This window comes from Anomalospiza imberbis, chromosome 3, assembly GCF_031753505.1.
Source record: "Anomalospiza imberbis isolate Cuckoo-Finch-1a 21T00152 chromosome 3, ASM3175350v1, whole genome shotgun sequence".
Classification (NCBI taxonomy): Eukaryota; Metazoa; Chordata; class Aves; order Passeriformes; family Viduidae; genus Anomalospiza; species Anomalospiza imberbis.
This window is the reverse complement of record NC_089683.1, coordinates 101,209,062-101,224,142: the sequence shown is the minus strand read 5'-3', so window position 1 is coordinate 101,224,142 and position 15,081 is coordinate 101,209,062. Positions and strand designations below refer to the sequence as shown.

Below are 15,081 nucleotides of genomic sequence, written 5' to 3'. Positions count from 1 at the left end.
TTTGCTATTCTCTTTTAAATATGCAGAAGTTCCAGAATATTTCATGTTTTGCTTTCACTATACACAAAGAAACTTTAATTTTTTCTGGTAATACTCTCAGAAAAAATTGAAAAAAAAAACTTCTCAGAAAACCCTTGTCTGTGGGTAGGCAATACCAACAGACTTTATTGCTACATAGGGGTTTTTTGCTTTTAAAAGAAATAGCTTTAAAATATATTTAATCCCTCTGATTTGACATAAGCCCTGAGGAAGAGAAAGGGAGAATTGGATCAAAATATCTGTAATGTGTATAAAACTCTCATCTTTGCAGATTCATAAAGCACATTATTAAACAAAGTGGATCCTTCAAATTTTTGTACTATCTATCAAATGGACGGAGGAAGAATGCTGCTTTTTTTTTAAATATATAAACTGAGGACCTGTCTATTACAAGGGAAAGTCAGAGAACACAGCAAATTCGTTTTCTGATTCAAATGCATCATTTCAGAACTGGAGTGGTTTTATCTACTTTAGAAAATCAATCTGCACTCTATCTGAAATATGATTACTATGATCCTGCTTTCAGCTACGCTTTAATCCACATTTATTAAAGGAATGCAAAACAGGACATTTTACACAGGCAGCTGAAATAAAGTACTGAGAAGTTTACCTTATACTCAGCATTGATATGCTGGTAAGAATAATTTTATCAGGGGCTATTTTTAATCTTGTTTGAACAGGAGATCTCTAGAAGTTGCAGGTAAATGCCTTCAGGGATATTAGTATTTTCTTATCTTTTGAAATGTAAGTAAAAGGTATTTTTTGTCACAAGGCTTGTCAAGATAGGGATAATTGGTTTGCACTGGATTTCCAGATTTGGGGCCAGATAAATGAAGTAGATAGTGGCGGACATGGGAAAAAAAAGCTTTTTTTTCCTTCAGCAAACTCTGCTGCAGAAACAGCCTGTGAGGAACGGAGTGAGGGGCGCAGCCCCTGGTTGTTCTCTCGCCTTTCAACAAGGAACAGAGAGTGGGCAGCTACAGCAGAGAGTTCTAAGTGCTCCAGTTTGGGTGTGATGGCAGGGACACTGCTGGGCACCTGGGTGTCACCGCTTGGATGTGGTGGCAGGGACAGTGTCAGGCACAACTGTTCTGTTCTCAGCAGGCACCTCTGGGACACTCCACAGCTCTGGGCACACGTGGGGCGAGAGCTGGCACCAAGCTCCTGCTCCTTGCAGCTGGATTTGCTGCCCCCCAAAACCCCGCAGAAATGGAGTCCTGCTTTCCCCCCGTGGAGCAGAACGTTGTTTGCCCATCCTGTGATGCCCTCCTGCTCCCAGTTGCTGCAGTTTGTTCCAGGTTTTCTGTGGCAAACTTGGGAGCCTGCTTTGTTTCCTCACAGAGGGCTCTTCCCACAAATTCACGTCGCTATTCAATTAAGGAAGTCAGGAAGTTCTGGATCCTCTTTTTCTTGAAGAAGTGATTGATTCTGCACACTGTTTTCCTGCATTTAGCTTAATTTATGATGTTCTAATTGAGGCTGGAGGTGTGTGGAGGAAATTTCTTTTTAAATTCAGCTAATCTTATTTTTTGCCTCGCCCAGTCTTTCTGGAATGCCATTCTTTCCTGATTTCTTCTACAAATCAATATCCTTCAAGCTCTGCTTGTCATTTACTCTGCTGCAAAGTGCTCACAGCATGTACACTGCTGTAGTGCAACAGAAAATTGCTTCCCAAATTCTGCACATTAAAAGGAAATGTGGCCATTTGATCGTGAAGGTGGCATAGGCAAATTATATATTTTTTACCTTAAAGCATTTCATTTTCAATAAATTTCTTGAAGTTCCGTTTCATTAATATTTTTTATTAGGTAAGAATCACTGCTTCTATTAAATAAATCATCTTCATTTAATTGCAACGCGGTAGGAAAATATTAATTATGTGCATTCCAGTGTCTCAAGTGTCAACAGTAAGACAAATCATTAAAAGTGATCTCTTTTTCAAAAGCCTGCCTCCCTTGTTTCTATTTTTTTGGGAACAGCAAATTCTGCAGGAGGGTCTTTGGGAAGAAACAGAACAGTCCTTTATTTTTGAATTATAAATAATTTATATTTGTTAAACTGACTAAAATAATGGTCTGTATTTTCTTTTCTATAGGAATCTTTTGTCTTTGAAAGCAACTGTCTCTTCCAAGTGGATGAATTTGGTTTTTTTCTGAGCTGGAAAAGTGAAGGAAAGGTATATTGGAATTATGTCAGGAATGTATATTATATGCTATTGCACTTTATGTATATTCTGGTTTTTTAAAATCTAAAATACTGTGTTAGTTTATTTACGAAACTAGTCCTCATCCTATTCTTTTTAGAATTAATAGAAGTGAAGAATTTAAGTGGGAACCAACTCATATTAAAGGGAAATATACTGCTTGGGTTTTATTAACAGAGTTTGCCAATAAAATTCACTGATTATTTCTGCTGAAATTCCCAGTGGAACCATGTCTCAGCAGACCTTTGAACTTGCACCCTTTTTGTCCTTTCAGGAGGGACAGGTATTAGAATGCTCCCTGATCAACAGTGTTCGTTTTGGAGCTGTACCAAAGGTACTCTATATTTACTTTATACTTTCATTTGAACAAAGAATATTTAAGCTGAAGGTGAAATGCAGGATGCCATTCATTTCTTTAAATAATACCAGTAACACAGCTTTTATTTTGCAATCATAGCCTCAGATTTGAAATTTTGCAGTGATTTGTTGTGATTGCAGTGCGCAAGTTCAGTCATCTGGTCTTTCTGATGTACTGCAGGATTTAGGATGCACTGAAAGCTGAACAGACATTAAGAGCACATATCAGGAGATTTTAATTATCTTGTAACAGTTTATTGTGATACTTGTTTTAGGAATCTGAAAAAAAAAGTTTCATTTTGTTCTGAGCTGTTTGAATTTATTTTATCTTCTCACTCTGTTGCCATAAACTGTAGAAAGATTTGTTTGCATCCCTCTTTATGCATTTAGGTGGACAGAGAGGGCAGCTGGTCACAATCTGCCTCTTAAAGAGTATCAGCAGAAGTACTAGCTAGGAGTTTTGGAGAACCCCAAACCTTTGGAAATATGCTCAGTAGTATTCAGAAGGAATATGCAGGGTTTTCTGCACTGAGTTGTGGCTCTCCTTCCAGCAGGCCTTCAGTTTAGAAGATTTGTTGTGAGCCCTGCATTTCCACTTTCACATGTTAAGCGGTTTTGTGTTGCCTGTAGGTAACTCTCTCTTAGAAATCCTTTTGGGAATCCACAGGCCAAGATCTCTGCCCCACAGAGAAGGGGCAAGAGATGTGGTGATGCAGACAACCCCATCCTCCCCATGCTCACAGCCACACCAGTGTGCTTCAGACTTCAGCTCTGTCTTTAAAAAAGTATGCCCATTAAATCTCCAGCAGCAGGGACAGCAGTTTGTGTGACACGTCGCTAAGAAACGGCCAAGGAGTCACAGAGATTGTGACTCTCAGAAACTATGGACTTAACTGGATTGGAGTAATTAACTTAGAGATTAGTACTGATCCTCTGTTTCCAGTCCTTGGAGTGATTAATTTTTCCTCTTTGTGATGAAAATATGAGTTCTCACAATCATGTTCCTAACTGTTAGAATATATTGGTTTTTCAGGTTTGCACAAAATGTTTCTGAGTGAAAGCACTCATCTACGATGACTGGCAAAAGTTTAAAGGTGTAAATGGATAAGGAGGTGAAAATGCATTTTTACCATAGTGCCTTGTATAGCAGAAGTGTTGCAAATGTAACAAGTTCTTCATTCTGTTTCACAGGATCCCAAAATACTAACTGCACTCGAGGCTGTTGGAAAATCAGAAAACGAGTTGGAAGGACGGATAGTGTGTGTTTGCAGTGGCACAGATCTGGTGAACATCAGCTTCACTTTCATGGTAGCAGAAAACACAGAAATAGCCAAGGTATTTCACAATTAAACAGTGTGTGGAAGTTGAAAGAAGAGCTCATCAGCAGTGCTCAATTGTTTTTCCTAAGTCTGCCTGCATGGCTGACTGAAATACCTGGGTTAGTGTCTGCTGCCTCGTTCTTCCAGAGGACAGCAAACGTCCATGTGGAGCATGTCTGTGTGCCATGGTGAGAGTCAGTGCACAGTGGGTCATCAAAATTCGACAGTGAGACCATTGTGTATAGCACAGAGCATTCCCTGAGCTGGTCAGTGCCTCTGTGTGGGGCTGGCTCAGCAGATGAGGTGGTGATGCTGGGTCTGTGACAGGGATGCTGAAGGGAAGTGCAATTGCTGCCATTTTCCTGGTGGGTGGAGTTCAGCCCTTCAAAATTCTGTTCTGATAACCTAATTGTATCATGTGGTTCATATTATGTAAAAAAACAAAAGCAGGAAAGGAAACTCTCTGCAGTTATGGGGATCCCAGTGTAGCCAGGTTCTTTTCTGCTTCCCGTTGACATGGAACAGCCCTAAGGAAACAATGGTGCATTTTTACACGTCATCCTTCCTGAGAGCTAGAGACTGCAGTTCTCATGCAAGTCCTGGCCTCCACCTGCCCTGGTACTCAGCTGTAAACTGCTCTGAGAAACCTGCTCAGAGTGCTGATAGTACACTGCTAGCTGAGATCCAGACATTCATGGGGGTTTAAAATACGCACTCTTTGCTTTTATTCTCTGTCTGTATGTATTTAGGGTATTTAGGATTATAATCTGTTCTGCCTGTGAGATAAATATTAAATAGTGATCGGTATCATACACCTGGTAAATCAGCTCCTTTAAAACTGTTTGCTGAATGCAACATCACTAAATCCCTTGCCAGACCTGGTTTATTTTTCATTGCTTTGGATCCATACCTTTGGAATCACTGGCAATGCTGAGTAAACTCCTTTATAGGAGAAACACTTGTATGACTTACAGGGGTACACTAAATTGATTTTACTGTGTATTTTCAGCAGGCCTTAAGGGAAATGACGTGTCAGAGTTATGTTTTGAAAGCATTTGAAAAAAGAAGCAAAGCAAAGGAGTTGTTGGCACCATTCACTTTCATACTCAACCCAGCAGCATCTATGATTTATTCTGAAAGCAGCTGCAGTTAAGTTTCTCAGCCACCTTAGATCTCAATAACCTGTATTAGATTAATTGGTTTGTGAGAATGTTGGCCCATTACAGAGGCTGTCACAAGAGATGAGCTAATTATGCTGTAGAAAAGATCTGCTCATTAACAGCCAAGCCTTACAGAAATGGTGTGTCATGCTGCAGTGGGCAGGCTCTGAGAGGCCCATGGAAGTCAGAGTCCGGCATTTGGGAGCTTTTCCACCAAAATATATATCCAGAACTGTCGGCAGTGATGATCCACCTCATCTGATATGACATGTTTGAGCATGAGGGAGAGCATGAAGCAGATCAAGCCAAAAAAAATCAATGCAGAGCTTTCTAAGTTGTCTTTGCTGGGGAATTTGGCCTGTACTGTGTTGACCTTTGGTATATGGTAAATACATCAACTTGCTACTGCACTTCAGTGCTCAAATGGAATTTTCTAGGAGTTATCTGTACATAAAAGTGCTCCTGCTTAATTCTTTCTGTTGTGTTCAGGAGGAAACCTCTTTCTTGTGGGACTCAGTAAATCCCCTCCAGAAGAACCAAGCTTTCTCATGGCATTGAGTAGCTGTGCAGCTGCTAACTGCAGCTTAAAATAGGCCTCAAATTAATCTGTTCAAAGCCCCTCCTTTGAAATGACAGAGGCAAGAGTTTAGAGGAGAAGGGGCAATGACTAAAGCTTAAGCTGCCCAGATATGTGTGAGGGTTGTAACATTTGTGTACGAAACCTGCAGTTTCTGCTGTCCCCCCCTGGTGAACAGAGCCTTGGTCTGTACCTGATTGGGATACTTTAAAATGAGGGAATTGAGTGGCAGATTCAAGCGCAAAAGCTCAGAACCTTTCTGCCTAGAAAGGCTTCTGTAGGTGATAATTTACAGTTGAAACAAAGCAGTTGTTACTCACTGAAGGCTGGGTTAGAATGGGACTGGCTAACCGTGACAAAGAAAACTGGTGGAAGTTCCTGGCATCTTCAGCCTATCCATGCAAGGAGTGATACCACTGGGAAGCAGGTTCTGCCAGGTCCCTGGCACAGGGTGGCAGAGTGGGACAGTCCCTGAGGGACTGAGGGTCCCTGGGGGTGCCCCAGCTGTGGAAGCTGGGCTGGTGCCTGCTGTGGGCAGTGCTGGACCCTCCCCTCTGGTCCCATCCCGGGCTGGCTGTTGTCACCTGTGTCCCGTGTACCCCTGGTGCTCAGCAGGGCTGGCCAAGGCATTGCTGGGCTCCAAGTAGAGCTACTCCAGCAACAAGAGTGTGTTTATTGTCTCTCCACTTGTCTCCAAGCTCCAGCCCTGGTATTTACATTCTATCTACTTAAATTTTATTGGTGTTTTCAGCTGAGAAATTGGTTTTCATTTCCACTCTTAAAACAGCCACAAAATAGGGTGTACTCTGTCTCTGATTGCAAGCAGCTGTCATGGTCTACTCCTAAAACAGCTCCACTGTGGTAGCAGAGAGTGACTGTAAAAGGTGGAATTTAAAACCTGATGTTTGGAATCCTGATTAAATCAGGTTAAATAAATTATCCTGAGCTAAAATTAACACACACATACACACACATATATTAGAGATGAGAGCATATGTGTGTATTTTTCTTTTTTACTTCCCAGATGGACTTTCTATGTCCCAATAATTGGATAATCTGTTTTCCTCAGTCTAGGACAGTTGAAAAGGCCAGTGAGTATTTGGAGGTGAATTTCCTTGGGGCAGAAGTGATCTAGTGCTGGTGTGAGGCCTCAGCCCTTGGCACATGGGCTGCCTATCCAACGCTGGTGTTAGTCCAGTAAAGCTGTTGTACTTCAGCCACCCAAAATCTGGACTTTCTGTCTTCTTTGCTTATCCACTCTGGCAGTGCATTTAGAAGTTTAGCTTAAAAGGTAAACCTAAGTCAGCTTCTTTAACATTACTTAGTGCAAATCAGGGGTGAATTTGCCCAGGTGGTTGTTCTTTCCCAGCTTCGGCTCTTTCCTTGGAAAGGACCATCTCTCCACCTCAGAGATTTTGTCCTTCTGCTTGAAAGTACTGTTCCCCATGCCCTGCTGGCAGAAGAGTTCAGTGAACACTCCTAACTCAATTCAAGGAAGAGCCTTAATGTTAAAATCATGGTTATAGGCAAAGCTCCCACCAGTGTTTAATATAATCTGGCTTTGGGAGGTGCTGATCCATTCCTCTGGCAGTGCATCCAGGATGTGAACAGTCATGGAGGAGACAGAGTGGGAAGGAGAGTGGAGCAACCTTTTACACTGGTTTTCCACCTTTAGTTGGATTTGATGGAAAATAGTTGTATTCTACCTGTGTGTCACTGAGACAGTGATTCACACTTTGGTGACCTAACCTGTGAGGCACCAGAATGAAAAGAACAGGCTAAAATGCTTCGTTACTCACACAACATATAGGTAAATGCAGGCTTTATCACACAGCTAACAATATTCATGGCATGGAAGTCAATGCAGTTGAAAACATTTCATTTTGACATTCTTAAACTTCTCAGCTGGGATGAGATTTTTTTTTTTTAAAGTTTAAAATGGTTATGACAAGACAAAGCACTTCAGGTTGATAGTTTTTGTTGGTATTTCTACTAATCAAACTCCTTGATTTACAAAAAAATTGTGTTTCATAGAATCATAGAACAGTTTGGGTTGGAAGGGACCTTAAAGACCATCCAGTTCCAACTCCCCTGCCATGGGCAGGGACACCTTCCATGAGACCAGGTTGCCCATCCAGTCCAGCCCAATTGACCCTGCCTTTTTTCCCCGCCTTTGAAACAAGCTGTTAAACATTAGCCCAAATCATATTCTTTAGAGGGCAAATAGAAAGTAGCAGAAGATTCCCATGGGAATATTCCACAAATATATTACAGAAAAGTTCTGTTTTCCCAAAGCTTTGTTTGTTTTGATGTTTCAAAGCAAAGCTTTTCAAGGAACCTGCAAAACACTCTTGAACAGATCTCTAGAAGCCTCCTGCTGTTCTCTGTGTCCCACTGTGGAAGTATGTGGCTTACATCTCATAACCCATGTGATAAACTTTTCTAACTCATTACTGCGTTGAATATATGACCACAGCTTACCTGTGTATGTTATTCTGTATATTTTTCCATGTTCTTTAGAGAAATCTCCATCTCCCAGCCTGCAGTGGACTACTGGTGCTTTGCATGTGCTTTTCTGCCTTTCCATGTACTTTCTTGGCTGTGCCACTGTGGAATCATCAGTAAATTGACAAGTTTAGCCCTGGTTCTCCATAGCCAGGAGGTTGATTTCACTGTGAAAGCTCCACTGTGTTTCTCTTAGTTTGCATACAAGAACAGCCAAAGTGGCTCTTCCAGCTCCTTTCAGAGCAGACCCCTCCAAGGCTGGAAAAGCCACTCCAGGGTAGGAAGCTTGGCTGAAGTGTGGCAGCAGTCTGGAGACATTGGGTGGTTCCCAGTACAGAGCCTGTGAGCCTCAGCTTTCCTGCTGGAATACCTGAAGGTCAGACGGATCCCTTTTATCTCTGTGATAATCCTTGCAGTGTTTTCACAGTGATGTCCTGCGAAAATCAGTGCTGCGGTTGGTCAGGGCAGCGGGGAGGTTTGGCACTGTCACTCCTCGGGTCTCCTTGCTGTGTCTGCCTGGGTGATTTTCCTTGAGCAGAGAGGAGTTGCAAGATGTTTGCATTGAGGGAATGGGGACATCTGCTGGCTGAGGGCAAGTGCCAGTGATTCCTGCCAGCCCACGCGTGTCCTGGGGAGAGGTGGGAAACGATTCTCTACGGGCTTCCTGAGCCTTCAGGCTATGGAGTCCTTGGCAGGCAGTCCCAGACCCTGAACACCAAAATCAGAGGGCAATACCTCCCTGGCTTTTCTAATGCCTGGAATAAGTGGCATGCAACCCTGGAGAGACTGCACTGGAAAAGGGAAGGTAAAATCTCAAGAGGTCTGGTAATACTGATCCCATCGGTGAATAAGCCATGCATGGCCTTGTCTGGAATTTCATGAGCTGTAGGCTATGGTGGTTTTTAACCTTTCATAGTTCTTGTCCTTTTTAACCCTGCCTAAACGAGAGGTTGATGGCTAAAATAGAACTGAAAGGCCAAACTTATTTGTGCACCCTGCCAGTTGTGCCCATGTTTCATCAGTGAACCTCAGCTAACACGGGGTCACTAAGTGCCTCAGAAGGATTTAAATCTGACAGCAAAACTAAGAGAGTGCTTCTTTGATTAATTTTTCTTGCTCCTTCTCCTTCTAGAGATGTTTGACAGTGTTTGATCTTGTCAGAGAAAAACAACACAGTGCTTGTTCCAGCCTGCAGTGTAGATTTTGGCCTCTTGTATCAGCCTAAGGGGTTCTGAGCTTAAGATGCACTGGTGTGTGGTTTTGTTTCTTTTCATGACTGTTCATTTTCTAAGAGTAGATATCAGGGTCCAGATCCCTCTATGAATCTGGAATAATATTTGTATATAGGAAGCCATTCAGGAGTTACCTTGACAGATTAAAGGTACTGAACCATATTCTGAAAATTAGAAAATATTCAGCACTAGCATCAGTAAGAATCAAATGTGCCCTGATTTCTATCAAAGACATATTTTTTTTCCTAAGACCAAGGTATTTCCTATATACCTAATTTCAGAATTCCACTTGTAGGATTTTCATCCTTTGCATGGACAGTGACTTGAAAATGCTGAGGATGAAAGAAGAGAACAGAGGATCTCTATCCCTGTTACCTAAGTAGATGTACAGGTCTTTCAGCTTCATCTGTAAAATAAGGGATGCTGTCATAGAATACAAGCAGGGCTGCTGCTGTATTTGCCTGTGTGTTAGCTGAGAAAAACCTGAGCCCTTCTTTCATCCCTCCTGCAAGGTCATCAGACAAGTGTACATTAAATCTGGGAATGGTTTGTTGTCAGGAAAGCAATATACTGCCATCTTGATATTGGATTTTGTGAGTATCTGTGCACTGGATCACAGTGCCTTAAAAGCAAGTATGAAGGCAGTATTAATGGGAGACTATTCTGGCTCAGAGGGACAAAAAGTCTGACTGTGTTGAATGTGTTGTTGAATTTTGTTTTCCTTTATAATCCTGGTTAATGTGGGGCCAGCTGATGACCGTGGGCAGCGTCTGACGTGACACTGCAGAAGCTGCTCTGGCCCCAAAGCGAGGGGCAGGCAGCCAGGTGCTGCTCTGTGAGGTGGAACAGATGGGCAGGTGTGGCTCTGGAGCTGCCACCTCCTGCCCAGGGCACATCACACCAGCATGAAGATGGTTTGGAGCTGGACAGAGGCTCTTGGGTCCCTCCTTTGCTTGCTGCCAGCAGCAGTGTGATGCTTTTGTGGCTCATCAGTGTTTGGCTGGAGGTTTGTGCTATTTTGCTCCATGGGAGTGCAATTCCTGACTTGGCATCTCTGTCAGGGAAGGACATTAACACTGAAAAAAGGTTAGGGAGACCTCTAAAGTGGGAACCATCAAGACAACTCCTGCAAAAAAAAATCACTTGGGAAGTGCTTAGTGTATTGATTTCTCTCTTCACTTATGTTTTTTTCTAGCAGTGTTCCTTTTTGGCAGCTCTTCTAGATGAGCAGGAGTAACTCCAGAGTTGAGTGCTGGCCAGCCTTGCTTTTAAATGTTAGTTTTTGTTATAGCTGGTGTAGCCATAATCCACTACCTTCAAATCAGAATGGATCTGTAGTGTTAGCTCCAAATGAAATGGTCAGTACTGCTGATATGGCCAGTTCTGTACCAGTGTTATTTTTTTGGCAGAAAAAAATGGCAAAAAAACTGCAGCTTATTCCCAACATTCATTTGGTGTAATTTAATTTTTGCAAGGGTTTTTTTGTTTGCAGTGAATATGCCACTGACTGGTTGGGTCAGTGTTGGAAGGCTGAGGAGTTTTGAAGGGCTGCAGACCACTGCAGATCATACAAGGATAATTGTTTTTGTAACTGTGACAGTGTTAATGAAGCAGGAATGTTGTATTTCATTGATTTAAACAACAATAAAAACAAACAACCAAACAAGACAAAAAAACCCCAAAACAAACAAACCCCCCCCCCCCCCAAACCCTCACAAACCACAAATACCAAACGTAGGCTGTTGATGATAGTTGAATTTCAGCAGTTCTAGGAAATTGAAGTCGGTGTAAGATTTGTTCAGGCATTTACCCTGGAATTATCACAAGCACCATTACTTTATCATCTGAGGTGAGGGAACATTTGTAGGAAAACATGAGTGTTTCCTAAATCTGTCAGTGGTTTCTTGTTCTATCAGTTCTAATAAATAATATTATCTTGCCCCATGAACCTTGCTTGCTTTATCTTCCTAGGCAGTCCTTTCAGCCTATGACTACAAAGTCATTTTACTCATGCAGCTGGAAAAAGGGAAATGGGAGGGCAGACTCATACTGGGGGGTTGTTTTCAAGCCCAAAAACACACCTAAGGAAACCCCAAATGCTACCTTTTTTCCTAAGTGATAGTTCTGTTTTTCAAATTATTGACAGACACACACTTGATCTCTTTAAATGAATGTTTCATGCAGTACTTATTTAAAAGGTAACTTAAAAAAGAACACTTAAGTATTAACACATATCTTAATAAAGTGACTACTTTTCCTAAAGCAAAACAGATTTAATATTTCATGAGAACAGGAGTCTCCTTAAGTGTGCTGCTTATCTGTTGAATTGACACCTCAGACCTTGTTTTAACCCCAGGGATTTGCTGCCTGCAGTTTACAATATGCCATTTCCCAAAGAGGTTAGTACTCTTCCAATATAAATCATGATTTTTTTCATCTGTCTTGCAGATGTACAGCACTCATTCATGAAAAGAAAAATACACTCATCTGTGTCTATTTATGAGTGTCATATTCTGGATCCTGCCCAAGTCAGCTCAAGCTGCATGCACAGCATTTGGCCAGAAGCAAAAAGCTCCTTTATTCCCAAGGTTAATGTTTAGCAGTGGACCAAATCCCATCTCAATTCCACCAGTGTAAATTATCAGTTGAGTAATCCTAGTGTTACAATGGCATAATTGAGATGGAACTTGGCTTGTAGCACTGCCTTTTTTTCCTCTTGCCGTGGCTTTTTCCTGCCAGGATTCTCGCTGAAATCAATGAGGGTTCATGTCAGGGCCTAAGCCTTAAGCTGCTTCTCTGCAGCTCTGCAAAGTCGGGGGGCAGGCTACAGCAGAAAAATAGATCCTTGGAAGAGGAATTACAGAAGTGCTGTAATGCTGCTCTTGGCTGGAAGTCACCCCAGGGATTATTTGGAATGCTGTGCATTGTAAGGATGAAAACAAGCAGGGCTTGAATGTGCAACAGGATGTTAGAGCAGTTGTTGTGCCTCCTCTAGCTTAATGATCTTTTATTTCATTCCTTTTCTAAGCTGGACCAGTGAAATATGTCCTCACACATTGGATGATGGTGCTCAGCAAGAGCTGATATTGCTTCCTGCCACCAAAAGGGAGGCCAGTGTTCATACAGGATATAAATGGAGGCCTCAGCATAAATAAATATCAGCTCAGCAAGAGCTGATATTGCCCCCTGCTACCAAAAGGGAGGCCAATGTTCATACAGGATATAAATGGAGGCCTTAATAAATCAGTCAGTGGATCACTTGCCTTGGCTGGCAATAAACTGATTTATTTGGCACTGCTGATACTACATGTAACATTTGGAAGAATGGAAAGCACAGTCCCTTTGTCTAGTGGAGGATGAGTAGTGATGGGTGAAATGGATGAAATGGGGCTGGGCATTTCCACGGTATGGGCTGTGATGTGGGCAGTTTTTTCCTCAGCACAGGTTATTAACATTACCCATGGCTTCAAGGAGGAGCCTTCCCCCAAGCCTAACTTTCCTAGTTTTCCCTCTTCAGTTTTGCTAATTTGGTATTGTTTTTTTGTTTTTCAGCAATGGGTAGAAGGGCTTGGATCCATCATACATAACTTTAGAGCTAACAATGTCAGTCCAATGACATGTCTCAAGAAACAGTAAGTTACTTTCTTTCCTCCCCTTTCTCATTTCTTTTTCTCTCCTTGTGTTTTCCTTGTGGGAATTGGAAAAAATGTTTCTTATAGTTTGACATTTACAAAACAGTACCAGAAAGAAAATGGTGTTAAATGAGTTAAGAATGTGTCTTTTATTGAGACTAAAGATGTCTCAAGGCTATATCTGGCACCTGCCCAGGAGAAATTACAGGAGAATTTGTAACTGTTCATTTGATTTATTGTAGTGTATGTTCTAATTATTGGCTGGTTTGTTTTTTCCTTGATGCATATGCAAGCAAAAGCCTGTGAGACTTTGTCATCTTCACACTGGTGTTAATTGCTGTACTGATTTTTTTGGGCTGCTTTTTGCCTTTACAGTTAAAGAACTGCTCTGCCTCAAGCACTAAAAGGTTACAGAAAAATGTTTTTATTGCAGAACAATTATTTGTTTGTACTCATTTAGCAGACATGGCAACAAGTTAAACATAAGTATCTAGACCCCAATTTTAATAAATAATGTTTTAAAAATATTTCATTCCTAATTTCAGCTGGATGAAGCTGGCCTTTCTAACAAATACAAATGGGAAAATTCCAGTTCGGAGGTAAGCATATTGGGGAGCTCTATGTTTTTTTACTTCCTAGTTCTATAATTTTAATAACATTCTGTGGCTTAATAATGGAATATAATATTAATTTTATTACTAATACATATGTAAGAGTATGTACAGAACTAGACAGTCTTATCTGCCCTCCTTGGTAAGCCAGGCAGGACTTCTTATTACCCTAATAATTTTTTTTTTTTTTGCAGTCCATTGTAATGAAGATATGAGTGCTTCCAATAGTTTTCAAAGTCACTTAGAGCTAAGAGCATCAGATTTCTCAGCCTAACATTCCTCAAACCCTGGGATGAGTTTTTCAGTTGTAAAATTTGAAAAAGTACTTTAAAAATGAACCATAAAAGCTTGCAGGACAGTTAAGTAGAGGACAAAAAGGTACTTTTAAATTGCAGTTCCTTGTTAAAGAGGTGTTTATGCGTCTGCCAAAAATGCTCTTTCTTTTATAGGAACTCCAGGATATTTTGTTTTGTCCACATAGTAAATGAACTTGTTGGGTTATTGTTGTTGGGAGCAGCAAAGCCAGAACAGCATCTTTCCTTCTGTGCAGCTGATAACTATTACAAGTTACTGGTTTTCAGTCCTCTCTGGCTAGGCAGTAGTGCTCCCCCCTCCTGCTCTAGGACTTCATTCTTGCCCATACACTGAGCTGCTTTTCTCTTCATAAAGTACATGCAAACCAGATTTTTGGGACATGCTGGTTTCTCATAAAGAGAAACTCGCAGGAGGGAGCAAGAAGAAGGACTCTGTAAGATCAGCCCCACACAACATGTTTTTTTCTAAGGGAGGAAAAGAGGATTTTGCATCTATAGAATCTGCAAAAAGACAAAGGGCCTGCCATGCCATGCTGCTTTCCACATTTCTTTAGCTTCATGACTCTGGTGACACCTTGACAGTGTTAAAGCTGCTTCAGTGTGTTCATCTTCCAATTCTCACACGGCCAAGTCCCTGCTTATTCCTCAAACTCAGCTGCCATGAAGCACCTCCTATGCAGGAGTCCCATGAGGAATATCATCAGCTGGAGGGTAACGAGGAGGGAACAATAATACCACAGAGACAAATCAATTTTCAGTACTTTACAGCTTTATGCCTGTGCTTGAACACAGAACCCTATTCCACAGTATGAATTTATAGTGTGCTAACTTGTCTGAAACTGTTTCTGCCTTTAAATATTTTACATCACATTTAGTGAGGCATAAATTCTCTCTGTTGGGCTGCAGCATACTGATTTGTGTATGAAGACTGTATATTGCTTAAAAATCCAGTTCACTGGGTCCAGTGTATTAAATCTTTACATTTGAATTTGCACTATTTACATGTTAACATAGATCAGTCCCTAGCAGTTTAATTTATTGTAATAGTAGGTTGCTTGTAAATTTGAAAGGGACCTGCTATTCCATGGAGCTGAATCTCCTTTGCATCTGGACATTCCAAAGAATGTGCTAT

General features: G+C 41.4%; 1 protein-coding gene across 5 annotated transcripts in view; it reads left to right on the top strand.

Moving 5' to 3' along the window:
* The window catches only part of PLCB4 (phospholipase C beta 4), a 185,911-nt gene that overhangs the window by 101,313 nt on the left and 69,517 nt on the right, over window positions 1–15,081 (top strand). For 4 of the 5 annotated variants that reach the window (XM_068186061.1, XM_068186059.1, XM_068186060.1 and 1 more), the window contains exons 4-8: window positions 2,135–2,215; window positions 2,517–2,576; window positions 3,791–3,934; window positions 12,945–13,024; window positions 13,570–13,623. In XM_068186061.1, the coding sequence (XP_068042162.1) occupies window positions 2,135–2,215; window positions 2,517–2,576; window positions 3,791–3,934; window positions 12,945–13,024; window positions 13,570–13,623 (419 nt within the window). The remainder of the gene's footprint in view (window positions 1–2,134; window positions 2,216–2,516; window positions 2,577–3,790; window positions 3,935–12,944; window positions 13,025–13,569; window positions 13,624–15,081) is intronic. The other variant, XM_068186062.1, reaches the window with a different exon arrangement.